Source organism: Sus scrofa, chromosome 13 (assembly GCF_054392235.1).
Source record: "Sus scrofa isolate SSC_HxYL_T2T_F1_AM1 chromosome 13, Sscrofa_HxYL_maternal_Yorkshire_Landrace_v2.0, whole genome shotgun sequence".
NCBI classification, from domain to species: Eukaryota; Metazoa; Chordata; class Mammalia; order Artiodactyla; family Suidae; genus Sus; species Sus scrofa.
The window spans coordinates 106,710,504-106,738,184 of NC_139395.1; the positions used below are offsets into that span (position 1 = coordinate 106,710,504).

The window sequence follows — 27,681 nt, forward strand, 5'->3', positions numbered from 1 at the left end:
TGTATATAAACAATATTATAAAATACAGTATTTATTATGTATATAAACAATAGTTACATTTTATTTGTAAGGCCTAATTGGATAATGCATTAATGTCGTTGTTTTGGGTTGTCTTAATCTATCCCAGCTGCTATAACAAAATACCACAGACCAAGTAGCTTCAACAACAATTTATTTCTCACAATTATGGAGTCAGGGAAATCCAAGATCAGAGCATCAGGAGATTTGCTGTCTGGTGAAGGACTACCTCCTAGTTCATAGACAGCCATGCTCCTGCTATGTCCTCATGTGGCAGAAGGGTAGAAGGTGCTCTCTCAGGTCTCTTTGATAAAGGCACTATTCCATTCATGAGGGCTCTGCCTCAGAACCTAATCATCTTTCTAGGGCCCCCACCTTCTAATGCCATCACCTTGGTCATTAGATGTTTAACATGTGAATTTTAGTGAGACCCAAACATTCATTGGGTAGCAGGATTCACAGAATTTGAGAAATGTCATTTAGACTCTGATTTGGGTCTTAAAAATAAATGTTTGGGGCTGATGATGGTATCAGGTGAAGAATCATGATGAGAGTTTTTAACTACATGCTAATAATACAAGACAAGAATTAATGAATTATTACGAAATCTGTCTCAGAGTCTGTGTACTTGCAGAACAAGTTTCTGCTAATGCTGTCATGTTTGAATTGAGGATTACCCTTTTGTTAAGATGATCATATTACCCAAAGACATGCCAAGTCTACACTAGTTCTGCTACATATTATTATTCAGCATTTACGGAAAAATATTAAATCTCAGCATTGTGAAGAGACTGGAAAAAAGGATGGGGCTCAAAGCTCTCCTTTTTGGGCTACTGTGTGTTCTCTTTGCCTCTCATATTTATGTACCTGTACCAGGCAACATTGAAGAATATTGGAAAGTAATGGCCTTGGATGCAATTGCTAAAACTTGTACATTTGTGGTAAGATTAACAATTTTTTTTTCTCCTGGATATTGCGACTTGTTGACAAAAAACAAGTGCTTATGAACGCTCCATTAATTACCATTTTAAAATAACCACTGCTTGTTTATTTGTTAGCCTAAATCAACCACATTAAATTAAGTAAATAAAAGTTGCTGTATCTGTGAAAAAGAGAATTTTTGCCTGCAAGGATTTTATGTCTAAATGTAAATACATCTGTATTGTGACATGCATCATAAATAAATGCTTTGAAATTTTTTGATAACTTGTCTTTGAGTTTTCAGGACATCCTAGTTCCATATTTATCCTGTAGGTTAGAGATAAGTGTCATTGATTTTTGTACCTGTTTGGTATTGATTTAGGGCTCTTACCTTTTCAATGACTTTCACTGTCCATCTTTAATTCTAAATTGCCGGATTTCAGGAATTTTCTAACCTGGAGTACTCAGGGAGGACTCAATTCAAGCAAAAATAGCTCTTTGGAAAGGGATAGATGTGGTTTGAAACTAACATTTATGAGCTTTTAAAATGTATAGGCTTTCTATAATATTTAATGCACTCATATCCCATTATCCTCCGATTATTTTACCAGTTTATAGAGGAGGAAAAAGATGCTCAGAAAAGTTCATGCAGCTAAAAAAGTGACAATTTCAGAGTTTGAATATAGGACTGCCTCATTTCAAAAGCAGTAGGAGAAAAAAACAACAACAGATGATCAGGGAAAAGAGAGTAATCCACATCGTAAGAGGGAGAAGTTGTGTCCTATGGTGCTTTGGACAACAGATGACAATTCTGTGAAACCTCAGGAACTCCTGCATGTGTCCGCTGAATCCTTATATATTTCTCTTTGATCACTTCCAGAGGTATACCTCTGCCATTACCGTCTCTTTCCCCAGCGCTTTTAAGCCTTTATTTAACATAAAGGGAAGGAATATATGAGGAAACAAGTGTCAGCTCCACACTTGTTATCTTTTCTGGTTATTTTATGAGTATTTAAAAGTCAAAGTGACTGATATTGATATTATCATCAAAATTACATTAGCAGAACATTCAACTCTAAAATTCTACTTTTTTTACCTAAAAATTATCCTCACATTGTTCAGCTGTAATAAAATTATGCACTTTATGTATTCAATATTATAAATGGATTGCCCTTTATTTTTAAAAGATAATAAGAGCCTACATATAATTAAAGATTATTTTAGAAAAAATAACAATCTTTAGCTTTTCTAGGGAAAACAATTTTATTCTTGTCAGCACTGAAATTTTGTGACTCAAAGTTGTGATACCATTAAGAAAGATTAATTTTTAACATATAAATGGGAAATAAAAATAACAGGTTTTTGATTAAGTGGCCTTGAAAAATAAATGTACTACTATGCATTTGTATGTTAAAGTGGAAGATAGATCTGGTAAAAGAAAGTTTGCCCAACACTTAAAAACTTCCTAACCCTTCATGTACTTTTTTTAACCTAGGAAATTGGAATGATAATAATACATACATTGCAGGATTGCTCTGAGAATGAAAGATTATGTATGCTTAACCTTTAATCTAGTAAAATAATCTCTAAAGTGGTATATTTTTTATTGTTCAGAAAATGCTTAAGTATCTGTTCAAAAACAGAAAACAGCTGAGGAATGAGAAACGAGGCAGTTTGTAAAAAATCTAACTTTTTACAAACCAGTTCACCAAAATGAAAAATTAGCTGAATTCATTTTTATCCAAAACTTACTTTCAGGGATATTCTACTTGATTATATTCAATTAGCATGAAAACACTCAAGAATTCTCATTAGTGAGGAATAATTAAATAATTAAATAAGACAAGATTCAATGAATACTTAGGTGTTAGGCACTCTTCCATGTGCATTAGAAGTTCTAACTTATCTACCATAAACCACTGAGGGATTTGTTATTTTTATTACAATTGTATAGATAAGGAAATTGGAGTACAGAGAGTAAACTGCTTACTCTTACAGACAGTAAGTGATGTCAGAAGAGGCCAGTCTAGAAAAATGGGCACAGGTTTGGCTTTGACATTACTGACTGCAATTTGGAGTTTTTGCATACTTCCCCATTATTAAAGTATAGGGATTAAAATGTTCTCTAAGACCCTGGATTATCTTAAACCCTTTAGAATGATTATAGTAATAACAGCTGTTTAATGTACTACTGACCATGTAATATTTCAGATTTTTCTTTTGAGTAAACTGTACAGTGTCATGTCACAAAGGTCCTAGAGAAGCTGGTTAGAAATATCAAAAATAGGAGTTCCCTGGTGGTGCAGTGGGTTAAGGATCTCAGCCTTGTCACGGCTGTGGTTTGGGTTGCTGCTGTGTTATAAGTTCAACCCCTGATTCGGGAACTTTCACATGCAGGTGTGGCCAAAACAATAAAACCAAAAAGACCTTTTTTTTTTTGCTTTTTTAGGGCCGCACCTGTGGCATATGGAGGTTTCCAGACTAGGGGTCGAATTGGAGCTGCAGCCACAGGCCTGCCACAGCCACAGCAACGTGGGATCTGAGCCAGGTCTACGACCTACATCACAGCTCATGGCAATGCTGGATTCCTGACCCACTGAGCAAGGCCAGGGGTTGAAATGAGTCTTCATGGATACTAGTCGGATTCATTTCCTCTGTGCACCACAACAGGAACTTCCCCAAAAGAGTTTGATTGAATGTGGGATTTTGGGAGTGGGAGTAAGGGATGAAGTACAGGAGTCTATTTGGAATTGAAACCCAGGACATTTGAATCCTTAGTAGTGTGACCATAAAATTTTGGTTTAAATAAAATATGCTATAAAAAGTGAAAATATGACAGCATGCCCACTAAAAAAAAGATAGTTTAAGACCTGGAAATTTTTCAGATTAAAAAAAGTACAATTAAGAAATTATTACAACAGACATAAAAAACTTGCCAGTAATTGACAGCTTTTGAATGACACAATTACTAATATAAAATACATAAAGTTGAGATTTTTAAAGGCAACAAGTTTATGCAATAAGATCTACAGAGTATTATTTTGGAAATAAATTTTACAAACTGCTTATTTTGCTTATGTTTTCTTTTTCAATTTTCTCTTTTATGCATTTAAGTTTATTTAAAGATGAAAATGTTTAATTTTGTTTTGCTCTTACAGGCTCTGTGTTTTGAAAATATAGGTATTATGAGATATGAAGAGTTTATGTCCATGATATTCAGGCTGGATTATACCCAACCACTTTCAGATGAATACATCTCTGTGACTGACACAGCATTTAATAATATCCCAGTACGCTTGTACTTGCCAAAGAGAAAGTCAGAAACCCCAAGAAGAGCTGTAATCTACATTCATGGTGGTGCATTTTGTTTTGGAAGTTTCAGTAAGTTCATCATATAAGGAAAAAGTCTAACTGGCTGTGTTTTGATTTAGGAAGTATTCAATATTTAACATAAATATATGGACATGCATACATGATATACGCATACTTATATGTGTAATATTATCTATAGCGAGAAATACTAGATAGCTAATAGAGAGATAGGCATAGACATATGTTTTGCAAAAATGTATCATGGAGATTGTGATTTCTGTTTCTGTTTTTTATTTTGGTAAGCTTTTTCTTCTCTTCAGCTTTTATATTAAGTGAACTTCTATCAAATGAAAGTAGGGCATGAGATACTCAACTAGTAAAACTTTTTATCTTTGGGATCAGAATATTTTCAGGAGCCAAAACATTGAAGCAACACAGATGTCTTAAATGTAAATCAGAAGCATACAATGGTGGTGGCTACAAGATCAAGTTTGTAAGTGTTGATAATAACAATGCTAACAGTGGTAAAGTTTAGAACAGTCGCTAGTCTCAATTCTAAATAGAAAACACAAAACAGACCCAGGTTATAATAAGCTCTTCCCATGAAATCTAGTTTGCCTACTTATCCCTGGTGGTGATTCTAAAAGGCATTTACAGCATATTCAAAGCAAAAACATGTAGAGATTTAACTTTTATGAAAACTCTGGAAAGCTATCACAGACTGGTGCTGGTAAAGACTCTTTGGGACTGTGATTTGGAAGAATTTTATAATATCCAGGTTAACAGGTTATCTGAATATTCTTTTTTTTTTTTTTTTTTGGCTTTTTGCTATTTCTTTGGGCTGCTCCCGTGGCATATGGAGGTTCCCAGCCTAGGGGTCGAATTGGAGCTGTGGCCGCCGACCTACGCCAGAGCCACAGCAACGCGGGATCTGAGCCGCGTCTGCAACTTACACCACAGCTCACGCAACGCCGGATCGTTAACCTACTGAGCAAGGGCAGGGACCGAACCCGCAACCTCATGGTTCCTAGTCAGATTCATTAACCACTGCGCCACGACGGGAACTCCGGTTATCTGTATATTCTTCAGGAATCCTCATAAAGTTTGTTTTCCTTCTCAATGATTTTGAAAGAACCTAAAAAAAATGAATTCTAAAGCATATACTATGACAGGAAAGGGAAGAACAGTCATTTTCTACTGCCTGTAAGGTATAAAGTATTAAGACAGTGCTTCTCAAATTTTAGCGCCTCAGAAACAGCTAGAAGGCTTGTTAAAATATTGTTGGGTTTCACCTGCAGAATTTTAGATTAAGTCTATGGTGGGACCTGATAATCTGCTCTTCCAATTATAAATTAGTTTCCACCTACTGCTGTGCTACTGGTACGGACACCACACTATGCTAGCCTCTTTCTGGTGGTCACTGCCACCTGTGGCCCACTCTGGCTCAGAAATCCTGTGCAGTGTGTCTGATCATCAGCTCTCTCTCTTCCTGTCAATGACTATTTTGAGTCTGTGTATCTCCAGGCTCCTAGTGCCTTCCAGTCAACTAGAGATCAAACTTATTGCTTTTTCAGAGGAAGTAGGGTATGAGGGATTATATGCTCTCAGATTTTTGCAACTTTCATCTTTAGCTCTATCCCTCTCTTCTATAAATTGATTACCAACCATACCATCTCTAACTCCCTTCCTTCTAATACTTTCAGAGGAAGAGACATCTCCTCTTTTGACAAAATTAGTCTTTCTATTTTGTTTGATATTATATGGCTCCCACACTATTATTTAGCTTCATCATAGTATTGCCATCAATTCTGTCTTATTTTTTTTAATTTTGAAATGACTCCTCCTAAACCTGTTACAGTCATTCTTAACTTGAAAAAAAGTTCCCTGCTTGACCATGAATTCCTCTCTCTGATTAGCCTCTTTTAACTGTACTTGTTGAATAAATTTCTATACATATAGGCTCTAGTCCTTGCCTCTTTCCTTGTTTTTCCACTTTTAATTAATTCCTCAAACTCAACAATCCACTGCATTTGATAAAGACTGCTATTTCTCCTCTTGGACATTCACTGCTCCTCCCTTTGTTTTCTATGACAAAATATCCCCTAGATTTCCTCTGCCAGTCATTATATTCCCAGTCTCTCTCTCTCCCACCCCTTCCTCCCCACCCTAATCTCTCATATAAAAACAAAACAAACACAATAACAGATTTTCCATATTTATTCATCAATGTTCTTGTCCCCCAGAACTCTCCCCCTCCCTTCCGGTTTAGACTCTGCACACTCTCTTTTCCAATTCCTTATCTTTTCCAAATATCCACATGCTACTGCTATGCAGTTCTGAATCTCCTTCTCTGACACTATTTCTGAGCTCTGGATCCACATATACAACTATCAATTAGACATTTACAGTTGGATGAACCACAAACCTCCCAAGCTCAATATGGCCACACACAATTCATCCTTTTATGTCCAAACAGCCTTAGACAACAAACAAATAAAAAACCACCATCCAACCAAATCACTCATCCTCTTGAATACTTTCAGTAAATAACAATTATGGTCAATAATACACTGTTCCTAGTGCTCAAATTAAATTACCATATCCCATTCATTACACTTCTGAACACCTTGACTTCATTAACACAGTTTATGTCATTTCCTGGTCCTTTACAGTACTTCTTTCTGATGCCTCCACCTATTTCCTGCTCAACTTTATTTTCTACCTTTAGCATTCTGGATCATTCTGACATGCATTAAAAGAAGGCTTCCTGGATTTCCTGTTGTAGCTCAGAGGTTAACGAACCTAACTAGCTTCATGAGCACAAGGGTTTGATCCCTGGCCTTGCTCAGTGGGTTAAGAATCCAGCATTACCATGAGCTGTGGTGTAGGTCGCAGATGCTACTCGGATCTCGTGTTGCTGTGGCTGTGGTGTAGGCTGGCAGCTACAGCTCCAATTCAATTGCTAGCCTGGGAACCTCCATATGCTGCTGGTGGGGCCCTAAAAAGACAAAAAGACCAAAAAAATTTTTTTTAAAGGAGACTTCTCTAAATTCTTCAGTGATTCTCTTCAATGAATGAAATAAATCTTTAGAAAAGCATTCAGATTTCCAGGTTCTTACACTCTTTAAAAACTTTTTCTTGGTAACTCTCTTCTCTATTGTTCCTACCACATTGAGCTGCTATAGTTCACCAAACATTCCATGTATTCTTATAAATCCTTTCCTGACTGTGCTTTTCTAGAATGCCCTTCCCACTCACTCCAAGAAAACTCTTACTTATCCTTTTATATTCAAGTAAAGTACCAGAGTGTGTGTGTGTGTGTGTGTGTGTGTGTGTGTGTGTGTGTGTGTGTGTGTGGTCTTCTGTGGCTTTAAAAGATTAACAGTGTCACTTTGCAGTTTATATATGCCTGATATCAACAAACCTTATTGTGTTTCATAACTCCCTTGTGTGTTTGTTTTAGCATTTCCCCAGTAAGTGGCATCACCTCTTGGTAGCTAGCAAAGCACTTTCCATACAATGAATGTTCAGCAAATGTGTTTTGGGAAAAAAATACACTGAATGACTGAAAAGGACTACTGTTGTTGATCTCTAGAGGGATTATTACCAAAATGTTTTCCTAGTACTATCTCATGTCATTTTCATCTCCCAAATGTTCTCAGTAAGCTAGATTTCATCTATAATTTAATTTATATCAGGCATAAGGTGGTTAGGATACCCCCCAAAATGTGCTTTCACACCACTAAAGTTTTTTAAGGTTTATGAAATATCTAAGTGTTCATAAACATATTACTTGGAACTTCAGTAACCATAAGAGAAATTCCCACAGATGGGGATTTGAAAAATTCTTAGAAGTATTCCTGAATATTAGATTGATTTCCTCTTCCTTGACAAGGTCAATGATTGTGACCAGTAATTCCTAAAATTGTGAGAATTATTTTCAGGACACAATATTCCAACATTCTGCTTAACTGAATTCCAATTGTGTCTTTTTTCTAATCTTTTCGTTTTTTGGTTTTTTGGTTTTTGTTTTTGTTTTTTTACTTTTTAGGGCTGTACTCATGGCATATGGAAGTTCCCAGGCTAAAGCTACAGCTGCCTGCCTACACTGCAGCCACAGCAATGAGGAATCCCAGCTGTGTATGTGGCCTACACCACAGCTCAAGGCATCACCCGCTCCTTAACCTACTGAGTGAAGTCAGGGATCGAACTCACATCCTCATGGATCATTGTCTGGTTCCTTACCACTGAGCCACAACAGGAACTTCCCAAGTTGTGTCTTTTTTCTATGTCTTTGTTTTATACTTGCATATTATTTGTTTGTAGGTATGCTAGAACTTATATAAGTAAACTATAAAGGACTTAGAAACTTTTTATTTTTTGACAAATCAAGACAGATACTACTCCCATTCTCTAATATTTGCAATTTTTTCTAGGCTTCTTTTTTTTTCTTCTGTAAAACTTTCCATAGTTGCTTTCAGAACTAATAAATATAAAAAATATTTCTCTAGTAAACTTTTTACATACTTTTTTTTTTAACTTATCCTATTATTTTCTTTTTTGTACCTGGGCTCCTCAAGTGATATAAATTCAATAAATGAGCATAAATGACAGAAGAACATGAGCTGACAAGTTATTATCAGAAAATACTGTTTGATTTAGGACAGTTCAAGATAATGAATGGGAAACAAAAACTTAAACTGACTTTGGTTACAAGTAAAAAATTATTGGGAGATAAAAATGAAAATAAGTTTGAAATATGTCATTGAGGGGCTTTAAATGTGAGGGTCAGAAGTCTCTTTATATCTTGTACATTTTGGTGTTCATTTATGCATTGCCTTTTCTTACAAACTGTTAACCTAATCTTTAATGAAAATACTATATTTCTACTTAACATCAGATGATTTACTTTTATATTTTCAAGGTTGTTACACACTCAGTATTTAATCAGCTTTACTTTGAAGTTTTGCTAATACGTGGGAAACACCTTAGAAAAGTTTGGAATCTGATCATGATTCTAGCATTCTCTGAATATCTAGGATCTTGTGGTAAATAAAGTAATAGCAAAATGTCACAGATTTGCCAAAGTGTTGCAGCCAGGGCAAGATAAAGGATTTGTGGGTACATAGGGAAGGAGTGTGTGTGTGTGTGTGTGTGTGTGTCCAAACTGAGGGAGAGCCAATATGAATCTAGCATGTTCGTGTATCAAGCATGCCAAATTGAATATGTACTTCTAAGGCCTCACACTCCCTTGCTAGAGGCTCTCTCAAAACCTAGTGCTTTGCATTAGACTGTCTTAAATGCCCAGGTTATTGGGCCATTTCAAAATGTGGCATTTTCAAACAATATGAAAGTTTTGAGGAACCATATTATTCAGTGTTGTGGTTTTAGAGTTAGTACGTCTATTTCTTCCCCCCTGAATTCTGCATCAGTTGAAAGACTTCACAGAAAATCCAAGTAAAGGTAAGTCAAAACATAACCATTACTTCTAAAGAAGACTTTGGAGAATGTGTATTTAGGTGTTATTATGTCACTTGACTTAGATTAACCTATCTGCAGTGCCCAAGAAACTTGCTTCCTGGAGGAGCAGAGCAGAATAGAATGCAACAGGCCACAAAATGTTCTAGGGAAGATCATTGAGTAGCAGTCAACAGGAGAAAGCCTGAACCTGGCTTCTCTTCCTCAGAACACCAATTGGCAAAGTCATCTTTTTACCCCTGGAGAGAGTGACTGAAGATACTCTTCTGCAGAGTGTGTCATGCTGATATACATACATCTGCATAGAAACTGGGGTATGAGATAAAGGTTCCTATGCAAGTCACATTTCTTTCCAAGTCCATAGCAATAAGCATATCTGTTGCTTTTTAATTACAGGAAGTACTTTGACACTAATTTCTTCATTTCAGAGCAGAAGGCTTTTGACTTCCTGAACAGATGGATGGCAAACAAACTTGATGCTGTTGTTGTGGGACTAGAGTAAGAGAATGATTTTTCTTTTTTTCTTTGGCTACTATGATTTCTCCTTTCACCAAGTAGAGAATTGATTTCCAAATCAAGTCAGCTACTCCTCAAATATAGTTTTTTAAAAGATTGATGTATTTTATTTGTCATCATTACAACACAGACCATTCCTCAAGGGGTCCTATACCTTGTTATTCGCCTATGATTGTGGGAATTTCTGAGTGACACCAGGGTTAGCATTCTTAAAAAGACTGTCACCATAAACACATCAAACTCAGGCTCCATAAGGCCCTAATTATGCCCTAAGTAACACAGAAGTAACATAGGAGGAAAGAAATAAGTTCATTAACATTGGGGGTGTTAGGCTGTATTGGGGCTAATAATAAAATGTTTTACTTTAGAATAATTCTTGTTTGAAAGTAGCAGAGGAGGTAAAGGATAGGATCATCTAAGAATTTTAAGTCATTCTCAGGAAAAATGATCTTTCATTCGTATTTTACTAGAGCATAACATAATGTCTTAGGATAGGTCAGCATTTTCTTTTTTTCTTTTCTTTTTTGCTTTTTAGGGCTGCACCAGTGACATATGGAGGTTCTCAGGCTAATTAAGGGTCGAATTGGAGCTACAGCTGCAGCAACGCAGTATCCAAGCTGCATCTGCGACCTACAACACAGCTCATGGCATGCCAGATCCTTAGCCCACTGAGGGAGACCAGGGATCAAACCCGCAATGTCATGGTTACTGGTCGGATTTGTTTCTGCTGTGCCACATCGGGAACTCCAGGTCAGCATTTTCTTACCCTGTTGGTATAGTCTGGATTTCTGAAGCCAACATTCTCAGGAGGAATTTTTTTATTCCCTTTCTTCTTTAGTCCATAGTAACAAAAACATACATTGGAAACTTCTAATCTCATAGTTCTTAGAGGACATAGTGACATAGTTGTAATTTGTTGTTGGTGTGGTAGTAATGTTTCTTTAGTTGGAAGCTATGGAACTTTAGAGAGAAAAGTAAAGTAAAAAATGGATCATCTAAACAATGATTGTCATCACTGTCATTATGGTTACTTACAGCACAAAGAAGAACTTCCTATTTTCAGGGATATTTCTAATTTATAATATTAGGAAATTCTTTTTTTTTTTACCTTCCATAGTTTTTGAAGTAAACAAAATCTTATCAATTATACATGTTTTAATATAGTGATATTTTTGTGTCTGTTTTATATAATCTAGAAAATCCTTATGATTTGTGTTGTTCTTTGCTCTAAAAAGTCTAAGTGTACTGGATTTAAAGTAATAGATACAAACATCTTTTGGGGCCATACCTATGTTTAAATTATACTTTGTTTAGGATTTTCAAAATACGATTTATAATACAAATTTAAGGATCATCTCATCAACATTTAATGTTTACCACAGATATTTACAAATTTTAACATTCTGGAGAACAAAAATAAAAGTTAGCTATAAGAACAGGCTAATAGACGTATTCTCCTGTTTTTGTTGGTTAAAAAAAAAATGGGAGGGGGAATCCATTTGTACCCATTGAAAGAATGGTGTGATAGTTTACCTTACAAATGAATTTTCCAGAAACAAGAAGGCTCCCTAGTATATTTAAATAGTATTTATATTTCAAAAATTTTATCTAGAATCAACTCCTGGGCATTACCCATGATGTGATATGTGTATTACCAGTATGTATAGTTTTTATCTAATGACCTTGAAAAAAAATAGGGCATTTGCTTGCAGTATATGCTCATCTGCTGCCTTCAAAAATCCAAAGGGCTTTTTTTTTTAGCAGTTGGATTGTTATTTATATTGAGAATAGGATATAAGCTATAGAGTATCTCTGATCTAAAATATACTTGGATTAAAATTTATGTTTACATTCCCAGGGTGTTTATAACACTCTCCTTACTCCTCACATCCAATGCCATCCATGGACCTTAGATACAAGATTGAAAATTGTATTATCAACTTTTAAGTTTTTCATAAAAGAACTAATAGAAAACTTAGATTTAATCTTTCGTAGATTAAACAATAGAATAGAGAGTGGTATTAAGTTACATCTATTTGGTATCTGAAAGCTACATGGATAGATAAAGTCATAAACAGTACTTCCAAAAATTGCTTAAATACGTTGTTCTTTTTTAAAGCTATAGACTAGCTCCTCAGTACCGCTTTCCTGCTCAGTTTGAAGATAGTATCACTGCAATCAAGTTTTTTCTTCAGGATAAAATTCTTGAAAAATATGGAGTGGATCCTGCCCGAATCTGTATTTCAGGAGATAGTTCTGGAGGAACCATAGCAGCAGCAGTGACTCAACAGGTACGTTATATTTGTCTTCATATTGGGAGGTGGAGGTCCAAGTTCACTACCCCCCCCCCCGATACCCACTTCTTTGAGCACCATACATTGAAAAGCCCATCCTTTCTCATTGGGTTATGATGATGCTTAAGTCTAAAATCAATTGACCATAATGTAACTATTTCTGACTTCTCTTTTCTGTCTATCCTTAATGCTAATATTATTGCTGACTTCAGCTTTGTGATATTTTTTCAAAATTTTTTCTAGTACTATCTTTTCTATCAAAATACTAGGATGTTTCATCAATTTCTAAAAAATAAAGGCTAATAGGATTTGTGTTTGGCATTACATCAAATCTATAAATTTGGGAAGGATTGACAGCTGAGTAATATTGAGACTTCCAATTAATGCTTATGGTCCTCTTCAATTTCCTCGGTAATATTTTACTATTTTCAGTGTAGAAGTTTAGCAAATCTTTTCTCAAATTTATTCCTGAGTTATTTTGGAAAAAAATTTCATCTAAAATAATATTTTCTAACAACAAACAACAACAACAAAAGACAAAAGACAAAAAGACAAAAAAAAATAAAATAAAATAAAATAATATTTTCTAAATGTTTATTGATGGTATATAGAAATATATTTGATTTTTATATTGCCTTTCCAACCATATCCTTGAAAGTCTCACTTATAAATTCTAGGTTTTTTAACATTCTCTAGGATTTTCTATACAATCATATCTTCTTAACTATAGACAGTTTTCATTCTTTCCTTTCACTATTAGTGCATTGGCTAGGGCTTCCAGGACAACAGTGAATATAATTATCTTGCTCTGGCTTGTAGGAAGAAATGGTTCAACAAATAATAAATATTTCACCAACAAACATCTAAAAACTTTTCACAGTTGGCTTTTGTCAAACTGGAAGTTTCTTCTGTTCCTAATTCACTGATAGTTTTTGCATAAATGGGTACTGAATTGCTAAATGTTTTTAATGTATATATTGAGATAATCATGAAAGTCTTTCTCCTATATTTTTTTAATGTGGTAAATTATGTCAATTAACTTTCAGATTTTAGTATGCTTGCCTTCCAGGCATGAGCCTCATTTGATTATGATGAATTGAAATTTTAATATACTGTTGTTTTTCATTTGCTAAAATTAAAGATTTTGTGGTTTTGAGGGATTTAGTTTTATTTATTAAAAATTCTTTGTCAGGTTTTGACATAGGCTTATATTGGCCTCATCAAATCACTTGGGAAGCAATCCAACTTCTCTAAAAGAAAAATTTTTTCCTCTTAAGTTTGAAATAAAATACTCAGACTTGGAGCACTTGGAGGAAGATTATAAATATACATGTATATTTATATTTTATATATACATAGACAGGCAAATATACCTACATACACAGAAACACACATATCTATCTATCTATCTATCTATAAATATCTATGTATATACCAATCTGTAACATCACAGACACATACAAAGCCCTATTGTGGAGCCAGAATGGCAGTGTGGCAAAGCTTCACCTTTGGCTGTGTACCCTGGGCCTTCTTTCAACCCAAGACACTCCACCTTAATCCCCTTCATGTTTAGAGTTCTATACGAATTTTCTTATGGGGAAAAAAAAGAATTTCATTGCTCAAAAGACAGTTTGCAAACCATTACCTGAGCTATCTTCCAACCTGAACTAATTTGGAGTGTATTTGAAATAATATATCACTTATTAGAAGGCTCTTGCTCAGGTGGAATGGGAAGTGTGATAGAGAATGAAAGTTGGAGACTATCTCCTCTTTGAGATTATTATACCAATTGCTATGCCAAGTCATATAGCAATCTGATCTTGAACTTTATCTAAAACTGGTTTTGTGGCTGCAGAGATTTTGAAAATTGCCCAACAATTACCTGACAATGATCAAGCAACACCTTGCCACACCTATAATTTCTGCTTGCACATTATATTGGCTTGGCTTGGTAAGTGGAGAAAGCTTTAGCAATGATAATTAGATGTAGCCATAGAGATTTTTGAAGATGTGAAGACTTGCCTTATAGCTTTCCCACTAGGCAATCCTAAATGTTAACAAAGGCACCAAAAACAGATGCAATTCTCTGTAAAATTTGTAGAGCAGTATAAATTTTCTTTTGAAGTAAACTAAAATTTGTCATTATTCTAGTCTATTAATTATACAAGAACACAGTATCTCTTTAATGTACAGATCTGTTTAAAGAGATTGCTACTGAAAATAGTGCATAAGAACTCAGAATGCTTAAATAGCATAAAATACTTTCCTATTTATTTTTATAACCATATTTTAAGTTATTTGTTCTTCATGGTCTGCTAAGCTTTCTACATGAGCTATATTTTACACAAAATTTTATTACTTGTACTAAACTTATTCTTGATCTGGGTCATCAGAATGAACTTTTACTTTGTAATTATTATCAACCTTTTTTATTTTTCGAAGTCTTAAGATCCTGTGTTTAATGGTATGTTACAGATTTATGGCTTGAAAAACTCAGTTTCAGTAAGAGATCAATATTGTTGTGTACTTGAGAAGACTTCAAGACGGTATATTAAATTAGCTTTTCCGATATGGATAAAAAGGATGACATTATTTCATATAAATATCACAATATAGGAGTTACCACTGTGGCTCAGAGAGTTAAGAACCTAACTAGTATCCATGAGGATGTGGATTTGATCCCTGGCCTTGCTCAGTGTGTTATGGATCTGGTATTGCTGTGAGGTATGATGTAGGTCACAGATGCAGCTCAGATCCAGCATTGCTGTGGCTGTGGAGTAGGCTGGCAGCTGCAGCTCCAATTCAACCCCTAGCCCGGAACTTCCATATGCCTCAAGCGCAGCCCTAAAAAGAAAAAAAAAAAAAAAATTCACAATATAAAAAGATTAGGGGGGCAAATAGATTCTAATGTAACTTTCCTTTTTGGACTTTTTCCATTTTTCATTTATATCCCCATTGTTAAAAGGGAATGAATGTCAAGACAACTTTGAGATTTTTTTGGCATTGTCACTTAATGTATCCTAAACCCACTAATGTTGCTTGCCTGTCACTTTTCTGAACATAGTCACTTAATCTTTAATTAAGAGGAACAAATATTTTAAAATGTATTCATAGCATATACATCTAATTTCATGGCCATTTCATCCATTTTTATTTTAAATAATCTATGCACTGTTTTATTTATTTAGGATCACAAATATCTTTCTAATTTTAGTACATAATATGAATCATTTTTATTTGAGGTAATTATTAAGTTAGCCCTCTTCAATTTTTAAAAAACTAATTAAGTACTTCAATATAGGTCATTTAAAAAGGAAGATGTGATATAAGGTGTTTACATTATTATTATTATTTTATCTTTTTAGTGCTGCACCCACGGCATATGGAGGTTCCCAGGCTAGGGGTGGAATCAGAGATACAGATGCTGGCCTATGCCACAGCCACAGCAATGTGGGATCTGAGCCATGTCCGCAACCTACACCACAGCTCACTGCAACACCAGATCCTTAACCCACTGAATGAGGCCAGGGATTGAACCTGCATCCTCATGGATGCTAGTCAGATTTGTTTCTGCTGAGCCACAACAGGAACTCCATAAGGCGTTTATATTAAAGTTTATAGTTGTGACTTTTCTAAATATACCATTCATACTAATTTGGATCATTTGTCAAGATATGGCCTTGTCATCTGATTTATAACAATATTTCTAAGGCCACATATGATCTTACATGTTTGACACTTAAACATCATTTAAAAAGTTTTTAGGAGTTCCCTTTGTGGCTCATTGGTAATGAATCCGACTAGTATCTGTGAGGAGGCAGGTTCAATCCCTGGCCTCGCTCAGTGGGTTAAGGATCCCCTGTTGTTGTGGCTGTGGCATAGACCTGCAGCTGCAGCTCCTATTCGACCCCTGCCTGGGAACTTCCATTCACCATAGGTGCGGCCCTAAAAAAATAAATAAATAAAAAATTTTACAAGATAGTCTTTTTTAAAAAAGTTACTGGAGTATGGTTGACTCACAATGTATTAGTTTCAGGAGTATAGCAAAGTGAATCAGTTATAAATATTCATATATCCATTCATTTTTCCCATATAGGTTATTACAGAATATTGAGAGATTTCCCCATACTGTACAGTACCTCCTTATTATCTATTTTTTTTTTTCTTTTTACTGCAGCATGTGGAAGTTCATGGGCTAGGGTTCGAATCAGAGATGCAGCTGTAGGCCTATGCCACAGCCACAGCAACAGTGGATCCAAGCCCCATCTGTGAACTACACCACTGCTTACAGCAACGCTGGATCCTTAACCCACTGAAGGAAGCCAGGGATCGAATCTGCATCCTCACAGAGACTATACTGGGTCCTTAACCCACTGAGCCACAATGGGAAATCCTAGTTATCTATTTTATGTACAATATTGTGTATATATTAATCCCATCCTCCTAATTTATCCCTTCCCCTCCCATGGTTCCCCCTTTGGTACTCATAAGTTTGATTTTTTAAATCTGTTTCTTTCTGCTTTAGCAATAAGTTCCTCTGAATCATTTTTATTAGATTCCACATATAAGTGATATCATATAATATTTGTTTTTCTTTGCCTGACTTACTTCACTTACTATGATAATCTTTAGATCCATCCATGTTGCTGCAAATGGCATTATTTTGTTCTTTTTTGTGTCTTAGTTATATATATATATATATATATATATATATATATACACACACACACACACGCATATATCTCCACATCTTCTTTATCCGTTCCTTTGTCGATGGATATTTAGGTTGCTTCCATGTCATGCTATCATAAATAGTGCTGCAATGAACACTGGGGTGTATGTATCTTTTTAGATTATGGTTTTTCTCTGGGCATATGCCCAGGAGTGGGATTGCTGGATCATATGGTAGTTCTATATTGAGTTTTTTAAGGAACTTCCATACTGTTCTCCATAGTGGTTTCACTAGCTTACATTGCCACCAACAGTGTTGGAGGGTTTCCTTTTCTCCACACTCTCCAACATTTATTGTCTGTACGCTTTTTGATGATGGCCATTCTGACTGATATGAGGTTGTACCTCATTTTAGTTTTGATTTGCATTTCTCTAATAATTAGTGATACTGAGCATCTTTTCATGTACTTTTTGGCCATTTATCAAGACAGTCTTAATAATATATATTAATTGGAAAATATAATTAATGATACAAAAAATTGACACCTGGCACCATATTTCTATCATTTTTGTTTGTTTATCTCTAAGTAATCACAACAGCTCCGTGTTACACAAATCACCTGAAATTCATTGAAAGCAGAAACACCTGTCCTGTATTACTTTGAATCTTGTATCACTATTGTACTGGAAGCTTCTATCATCTGTGCTAACCAAATCAAGAGGAATCGCAGAAGCCACTGTATAGTCCAGCACCATTTGTTAGCTCTTGAACTAAGCAACCCTCTCATATATATATCCTTCTTGGTCTGTTACTTTGTGTTCTGTCCTGGTCATTCCTTTTAACTTGCTGTGCCTAATTTGTCAATCATATTTTTTTCCCTAAATTTTTTTTGTCATTCTTTTTAATACAACTTTTTTTTCACCATTTAAAACCCTTGTTAGCTTTTGTCTTAGAAACACTTCTGATGAGGTCTATAACATCACTCTCTGTGTTCTCCTCTTACTTCTCTTCCATTCGGTTTTATGTGAGACAAACTTCTCTTTAAATTTGGTATTTCTAGGGCTCAACCTTTGGTCATTCTGTCCTTTGTCCCATTCTCTGCCAAGTCTCCTGGCTTCTGCTCTGATTCATTTGCGGAAGGCTCTGAAATCTATGCCTCCTACGGAGATCACTATCATGAGCTCAAAACCCATATATCCAAATGTATTTCTTCACCTAGATGTTCTATAAACTCCAGAAACTCTTCCAGGCAAACCTCTTCTGTACTACCTCTATTTTACCTGAAACTGTTTATATGGTTACAGGTATAGTGATTATATTATTTGTTGCATGTACATATCCCAACTGGACTCAATGTTTCAGAATCTGGGATAATACTTTTTTTTTTTTTTAGGGCCTCACCCTTGGCATATGGAGGTTCCCAGGCTAGGGGTCTAATTGGAGCTACAGCTGCCGGCCTACACCACAGCCACAGCAATGCCAGATCCGAGCCACGTCTGTGACCTACACCACACCTCACGGCAACACCGGATCCTTAACCCACTGAGCAAGTCCAGGGATCAAACCCTCAACCTCACAGTTCCTAGTTGGATTCATTTCCACTGTGCCATGATGGGAACTCCTGGGATAATACTTTAAAAAAAAATCTTTAAATTTCCCAAACCCTTGGAACAGTACCATAACCTGAGTGTAGTACCTCCTGTCTTCTACCTCCACCCTTCAGACTATCCCATGGTTTGAACTCCTCTCTTCAACCTGTTTTACCAGATTAGCTACTTTCTTTAACCTGTACCATTGTTTAATAGAACGCAATCCCTCAGATTATCTTCATTGTATCTTTGTAGAAAAAAAATTAGAGATTACATAAAGGCATTGCTGCAACAAGCAACTACTTGTTCCTTTTTGGAATCAGGTTGGTTTTGCCCTTTGCCTGAGAAGAACATGGGTGGATTAATTTTGTTTCCTTGTTTATGTGGTCACTGTTTGTTTTTTTACCTTGGCTTTTGGTCAAAAAAAAAGAAGTCCATAATGTTACCTCAGAGGTAAGAAGGAAAGTTTAGTGAGTGATGAGGTTAGAAAGGTTGGTGGGGCAAATCATGAAAGGGCCTTATGATTTGTTTCCTTGAATCCAAGTGCACTGTGAAGTCATTGAAAAGTTTCAATCACACTTGTATTTAAAAAACAAACAAACAATTGTTAGTGTTGGATTGGAATTTGATAGAGGTGAGCATAGGGAAAGAATTACAATACTTTGAGGAACGACTAGAGAATAGTAGATTAGAATAGTGGCAGTGGGAATGGAGAAAATAGATGGATTATGAAATAAAAAGACGTGGAACCAATAGGCATAGGGAACTTCAAAACTGCATTTGAAGAGCAATGAATAAAGAAGAGTCAAGGAAGTGGCTTTGGTGTTTTGTGCTATATACAAGAGGAAATTCATTATAACACACTAACCAGAATGTCTTGCTTGTGGTAAATGCTCATTGAACATTAGCAATCATGATTTTCTCAAAGAGTAGATGGGTTCTGACCCAAAGTAAATTCTGAAAGCTAGGCTTATGTTTAAAAGCGGAGATGGGGCTGGTAAAAAATGTCTATTCTAGAGAAATAAGGGAAATGAAAATAGGAGAGAATTAGGTAACAGACCAGATTAAGCAAGTGATCAAAATGGTGAAAAGAAACAATGTATGACAATGTTCCTCCATCATATAATGATACTTACACAGGGTTGGGGGAGTGTGTGTTTTTCAGAAGCTTCCCATGGTCTAAACCACAGTTTATACAGGAGTTATTAAGATGCTTGTCCAGTTCAGACACTACCTCTGCATCTTCAAACAAAATGGAGTTGAGCCAATATTTCCTATGGTTTGCCAGCAAAGGATCAACAAATATTTCCTGAAGCATTCCAAAGATAAGTTATTGGGTTCTTTGCACATTTGTTTCAATGACAATTAAAAGAATAGTTGATATTTACTGAGGGCTTTCTGTATGCTCAGAACTGTACTATGGATGTCAGGAAACTGAGGGTTTCTAAGGTTTACTATAACATGTCCAAAGTCATAGAACCAATATGTTGTAAATCCAGATGGCAAAACCAGATATTAAAATCTGAACCATTGAACAACACTGATTTTAGGCTTCCCTTTCCCAGTTGACTGAGCATTGCACCTGGACATGGTGTCACCATGAATCCAGCACTTTTAAGTCATATGCTCCCTTTTACTGTCCTACTTTTAAAACATAAATGGGAGGTGAGATTTTTGAGAGAAGAGTAAGGAACAGGAAGAGACAGGATGACTCCATAAGGAGGAGAGTACATTCATCATGGGCTCTTTAAAAGGCCTTATTTTAGTCTGTTCGAGGTGCTTTAACACAATACCACTGACTAATTTTCCAATAAACAACAGAAATTTATTTCTCAGAGTTCTGGAGGTTGGAAGTTCAAGATCAGAATGCCAGAATGATTGGATGGGGAACCTCTTCCAGCTCACAGGCTTTTCATTGTATCCTCACATGGCAGAAGTGGGGAGCTAGCTCTTTGAGGCCTCTTTTACTAGGGTATTCATCCCATTCATGAAGGTTCCACCTCATGACCTAATCACTTCTCAAATGCCCCATCTCCTAATTCTATCGCCTTGGTCAATAGATTGTCAATATATGAATTTTTGAGGAACATCAACATGTAGAGTATGGCAGGCCCAGTGTAGGAGCTCTCTGGCTTCCAGTATGGTTGGAACATGTGTCCAAGAATGAGGCCAAAAAGCCTCTAATATTGAAATTCCTTTATGGTGGTCCATAGTTCATCTAGACACTGACTCTCTGTATTTTGGTAAAATTGGGTGTGATTGGGTAGGAGTGGTCAATGGAGAGGAAAATTAGTTGGCAGGGAAGCACGCAGTTGTTGTGAAGCTAGTGCTCAGGGTTGAAAAGTTTGGTGAACAAAAAGACATCACACAAATTAATATTTCTCCTATGTCCATCTTTTTGTGAATGATAGACAGTAGATAAATTCCTGTGGATGTGTAGGAATTTGGACAACACCCATCAAACTAGGCAGCTAATGAAAGGGACCCTTGTGAACCAGTGGGTTGAGGAGCAGTGGCTGATTAGGGATTTAGTGCAAGAACTGTAATAAACTACTCTCACAATGACAATAACATCAGTGGTGTGACCTATAATTTGAACAATTCATTAGAGAGTCCAGTTGGGTAATTTAATAAAAGAGGGACAGTGTGAATAATTTACATAGGAGAATTTTACTTTAAATATCCTACATTTAGGATTAATGGTGTTTAAATATAAACGTTTAAATGCATCACATCCACTGTGCTCCCACTGAAATAATGTTGAAAAAGACTATTGAAAAAGATCAAGAGTAAGAATGGGCTTACATCTTCCATAATCACTTAATTACTGAGTTATCTGAAAGTCCTTATTTTATTGAAAAAGTAATAAAAATCAAAACAGACATTTTAAATACAGTTACTGGTGCTGGTATCTAACCTTCAAGGATATTACTGAGTTGGATATGTTCTCTCAACTTTCTTCACTTTTTACTTTCATTCTTGTCTTTTCAAAGTAATAATATCTTTTTTGTTTGTTTCTCTTTTTTTTTTACTTTATTTTTTTTATTATTCAAATGAATTTATCACATCTGTAGTTGTATAATGATCATAACAATCTGATTTCACAGGATTTCCATCCCACAGCCCAAAAGTAATAATACCTGGAAATGAATGTATTACATATATTTTTGCACTCAGGTACATATGAGCTGCCCACAAAATGAGGAATACATCTATTCATGTGATATTCATGTCAAATTCATAACACAGTCCATTCAGGGCTTTTTCACTATTCATATTTTTGGTTAAGTGTTAATGTTTATTGGTACCTTTGCACTCTGATTATCTGGTTATTCTTGAGTCCATGTGGGTCTAGAAGGAAAGAACTAAGCTACAGCTAGAGTACAATAATTCATGTTATTTTTGGGGCCTATTTGTTATATGCCTGTTACTATTTCTTACGTCCTGTGATCTCTGAGCCCAAGGATAATGTCCTCTTTTAAAATAAACTGTAGACTGAACATCGATATTTATTCATTCATTTTCTATTATTTTTTTCAAACTGTATTAACGATTTTACTATCTTAGACCCAGTAAGAGATACAATAACATATACTAAGCCAATGTTTGTGGAATTCAAAATCCAACAGAAGGATCATTATGGACATTTTTATAAGGGGAAAGTGATCACTGGCTTCAAAGTGGTAAAGGTATTTGGACTTGAAAAGGAGTTTAGAGAAAGAGAAGTTAACTTGGATCAGGTGTTTACATGCATAATCACATATATGTGGTTATAAGCATATAAAATGTATATAAAATATCCAAAAAGATTCACACAAGATATAACATAGTTGTTGAGACTACAGTAAAACTGCCAAATGTAGAGGATCTAACCAGCAGGTACTCTTCCAATGTCTTGAAGGAGGTTGACTTTGAAATGAGCTTTAAAGGACAGGCGAGGTAAGGAAAAAGTACTCAAATTGCAAAGCAAAAAGTGACATCGTAGGGACATATAGGTGGCAAATAGTGACACATTTGTGGGAAAGCAATTTATTTCATGTGACTTTCCAGAAAGGAAGCTTAGGGGCAGATAAGGGTGTTGTGGATTCTATTCTGACCCATCCCTGTGTCTCTGACTACTGTCTGTTTCTTTTCCTAAGTTTAGGATATTGAAGGTAAGATGTTGATGGTGGACCTTTGCTTAGTAAATCATCTACCTAATGGCCCCTGGGAGAGGTTTGGGATCTAGGGGAGTTTGTGTCAGGAAACTTCCTCTTGGCTTATTTTCATTCCAAATTTGTGAAGCTTCTAGCATCTTGGGAGTGCCACTGTGTAGGTGGTACGATGCCCGTTTCCTTTTCTGTTATCTATAAATTTGGCTTATTTATTTATTTTTGTCTATACACTTTTGCATTTGGATAATGTTTCTTAAAAATTACAGTATAGGGCTTAATCTCCAAAATATATAAGCAACTTGTATAACTCAACAGGAAAAAAAAAAAAAAACCCAATTGAAAAATGGGCAGAAAACCTCAACAGACATAAACATTTCTCCAAAGAAGACATAAAGATGGCCAACAGGCACATGAAAAAAATGCTCAACATCACTAATTATTAGAGAAAAGCAAATCAAAATTACAATGAATAATTTGTAATTACTCACCACAGTCAGAGTGGCTATCATTAATAAGTCCATAAATAACAAATGCTGGAGAGGGTATGGAGAAAAGGGAGCCCTCCACTGTTGATGGGAATGTAAATTGGTACAACCACTATGGAAAAAAGCATGGAGGTACCTGAGAAAACTAGATATAGAATACCATATGATCAAGCAATCCCACTACTTAGCATATACCTGGACAAAACTTCCATTCAAAAAGACACATGCACCCCTGTGTTCATTATAGCACTATTCACAAGAGCCAAGACATGGAAACAACCTAAGTGTCCATTGACAGATGAGTGGATTAAGAAGATGGGGTACATACATACAATGGAACACTACTCAGCCATAAAAAAGAATGAAAAAAATGCCATTGTAGCAACATTGATGGAACTACAAATTCTCATACTAAGTGAAGTAAATCAGAAAGAGAAAGAAAAATACCATACAATATCACTTACACGTGGAATCTAGAATATGGCACAGATTAACCTATCTACAGAACAGAAACAGACTCATGGACATAGAGAACAGACTTGTAGTTGACAATGGGGAGGGAGTGGTACGGAAGGGAGTTGGGCTTAGTAGATGCAAACTATTACATTTAGAATGGATAAGCAATGAGGTTCTACTCTATAGCACGGGGAACTATATCTAATCGCTTGTGATAGAACATGGTAAAAGGTAACATGAGAAAAAGAATGTGTATATCATGTATTACCGGGTTGCTTTGCTATGCAGCAGCAATTGACAGAACATTGTGAATCAACTATAATAAAATTTTTGAAAAATTTAAAAAATGTATGGCATGATGTTGGGAACTTTTGTTTAATAGCCAAATAATATTATTTTAAGCTTTTAAAATATTTTAGAATATTTTAACTAATATTTATTTTCAATATTATTTTAAATTTTGAAATTAAAATAAGATTATTTTAATAGTTATGTTTATTTCCCCTATACATTTTGATTACTTCCAGAATTTCTACAAACCTGTATATACTGTCAATTTACCCTAAGAATATCATATTTCCATTTGGTGATTTTTGACAAAACATCACTAGATATATGTATCTCCCGCTCTTCCTCCCCTCTTTCTTGCCTCTCTCATTCTTCCCCCCCCCTTTTCCACTGAACAGAACTCATTTTACGCACCAACTCGATTAATGATAATGCACCAATTTGCTAAAGCAAATCTACCAATAGTTTGTGCTGTTACCATGGTCATGGAGCTCACAATATCTACTGCTCCTGGTTTCCCCAACTGCTCTTAGTACAGACCAATAATGCCTCACCTCCTGCTATATGCTTTAGAGGTTTTTTTTTTTTAATTGAGATATAATTAACAAATAAGATTGTTTTAGTTAAAAATGTACAACATAATAATTATATACATACATACCATAATAAATCTACTTAACGTCCATCAACACATAAAGTATTTTTTCTTGTGATGAGAATTTTAAGATTTAGCAACTTTTAAAATATGCAATATTGTATTACTAGGTATTGCCACATGCTGTCACTATATCCCAGACTTATTTATTTTATAATTGAAAGTTTGTATCTTTCTTTCTCTTTCTCATACATACAACCAAAATTTTGGAAACTACTGTTGAAATAAGCTTGACATTTTTTTCATGCCACTGAAAGACATAAATATTGTGAAACTAATTATAGTAACCATCAATTTATATAGATTTGTTTATTTCAAGAATGCATAAATTATTAAATTTCCTCCTCCTGGTGTTTTGAAAGTCTTTGCCTTACGGGACATCATCATTTTTTTTTTTTCCAGGTGCAGAGTGATCTTGAAATAAAACATAAAATCAAGATACAAGCTCTACTTTATCCTTACTTACAGTTAATTGATTCTTATTTGCCTTCTTACCAAGAAAATGAGCACGGTATAGTTCTGACAAGGGACATAGCCCTAAAACTTGTGAGTTTATATTTAACAAAGGATGAAGAATTTCCCCAGGCAATGAGAAGAAACCAACACATGCCTCTGGAATCAAGACATCTGTTCAAGTATGTTAACTGGAGTACTCTCTTACCCAAGAAGTATAGAAAAGACCATGTTTATACTGAACCAATTCTTGGAAGATCTAGTTATTCATTGCCAGCACTTATGGACATCAGAGCATCACCATTGTTGGCTGATGACTCCCAACTACAGAATTTGCCGTTAACCTATATTCTTACCTGTGAATATGATATCCTGAGAGATGATGGGCTTATATATGTTTCAAGACTTCAAAATGTTGGAGTTCAAGTTGCTCATGACCATGTTGAGGATGGATTCCATGCAGCCTTATCATTTATGACATCACCATTCTATTTAAATCTAAGTCTCAGAATAAGAGATATGTATGTTAATTGGCTGGATAAGAATTTATAAATATACATAAAATATGTAATGGGTTATAATTTGTAATATTTTGTAGTTATAATGCAAACAATATCATTTATATTATCTAAATCTAGATTTGAATCATTTATAACATTCACTGTATTCCTTGAAATAGTTATTAATTTTTCTGATTCATAGAACCTGCATATGTAAAATGTACATAATCCTCTATTTTCTCTTTACTTACAGTTTAAGTATGTTGATTCTAATAGGGACAAATGCTTACTAAAGTATAGAAATTATAATGGTTACTGGAAAGTTAGAGAAGACTGTTTCCAGACATGCCCAGAAATTGCAGTAGTGGGAAGATGAAAAATAGGGGGGAAATTGCAAGGTAATTGTATTCATTTCCTATAGCTATTGTACTAAATTGCTACAGATTTGGTGGCTTAAAACAACAGAAATTTATTCTCTCAGAGTGCTAGGGGCCTGAGGTCCAAAAGCAGTAACGCTGGGCCAAAGTCCAGGTGCTTGAAAGAGCCATGCTCCCTCTTAATGCTCTAGCCGGACCTCATTGACTCTTCCTGTGGCTGCCAATGTTCCTCACTGTAAACAATCACTTTATTCTCCAAGGCCAGAATCTTCCAATCTCTCTCTGCTCCATCTTCACAGGGTATTCTCCTCTGTCTCCCTCTTAGAAAGATAATGTGTTTGCATTTAGGGTCCACCACAATAATCCAGGATAATCTCTTTATCTCAAGATCCTTAATTTAATTACATTTGCAGATATCCCATTTCCCCCCCATATGAGGCAACATTCATAGGGATTAGGGTTTAGGTATTTTTTAGTGTCACGAGACATGCTTCTACAATATTTTCTTAGCCTCTTTGCTGAAAACTCCATCTTGTCCTGCTTTACTTTACCCCATCTTCCTGCCTGAAAAACAGTCACAGTGATGGTAAATGACTTAAGTTTAAGAACAAAGACCTGAAGGCATAAGCTATTCATAGGGTCAGCTGAATGAGGACATAATGCGTTGGTCTATGCACACACATTGGAACACCGTTTGCACAAGCATGACATGTCCTCTAAAAATAAGAGAAAGAGGAACCTCAAGGCCAAGTGGTTTGTGAGCTGTCCTTAACAGAATATGCATCAGCAAAGAGAACCAAGGTGCAAACCTACGCATGCTGGGTTGCGGCAAATAGGCATGCCATTTGTGGAAGCACAGTGAGGATTCTCTGGAATGCTATGCATAGATAGCTAACCCAATTGCTAATGATTGTTAAATGCCTAAAGGTCTGAGCAAAAGCTTAACCATCTACCAGCTAAGTGACTTTTAAAGTAATAAAAGAACTTATAAAATAATAAACAAACCCTATATCCTCAACCCATAGCCCCCTCCTCACTTGACATAATCCTAAAGAGCACAATAAAAGCAGTGTGGTTTCCTGAGGTGGCTCTCTTGGTCCCCGAGAACTTGAGTCCCCCTGTTCCCACCTTTACTTAAGATAAATGTCTCTGTGTCTTGTTTTATGTTAACTTTTTTCCTTAAGTTTCATAGCACCCGTTCTTCAGCCCCATCCTACTGAGCTGGTCTCGGCATTTTAGGAGGTCTTTTTTTCACATTTTCAGTCAATTTTTATTTTTGAAAAGAGGCAGGAGATCAACATTATAATTCACTATAATTCAATCTAATCCAAATATACTCTGAACAGTGTAGCTCATCTGAGTGTGGAGGCTCATCCAAAAAACTATCAAATACATCATCTCAAAATGTATAAATAATAAATCACTTCTGTAAGCTTTTTGTTGAGTGGAATCATTAAGTAAAATGGAATATTTATTGCTGTAAAAACAAATCTGTACTACAAGAGCATGAATC

The 27,681-nt window shown here is 35.4% G+C and overlaps 2 protein-coding genes across 2 annotated transcripts in view; both read left to right on the forward strand.

Moving 5' to 3' along the window:
* The window catches only part of LOC146397537 (uncharacterized), a 462,781-nt gene that overhangs the window by 296,146 nt on the left and 138,954 nt on the right, over positions 1 to 27,681 (forward strand). The gene's annotated exons all lie outside the window — the stretch shown is intronic.
* On the forward strand, positions 707 to 27,597 carry AADACL2 (arylacetamide deacetylase like 2). The gene is made up of 5 exons (XM_084990063.1): positions 707 to 959; positions 4,098 to 4,320; positions 10,158 to 10,227; positions 12,365 to 12,536; positions 25,241 to 27,597. Exons 1-5 carry the CDS (start codon positions 822 to 824, stop codon positions 25,841 to 25,843), a joined length of 1,206 nt encoding a protein of 401 aa, XP_084846189.1. The 5' UTR covers positions 707 to 821; the 3' UTR covers positions 25,844 to 27,597.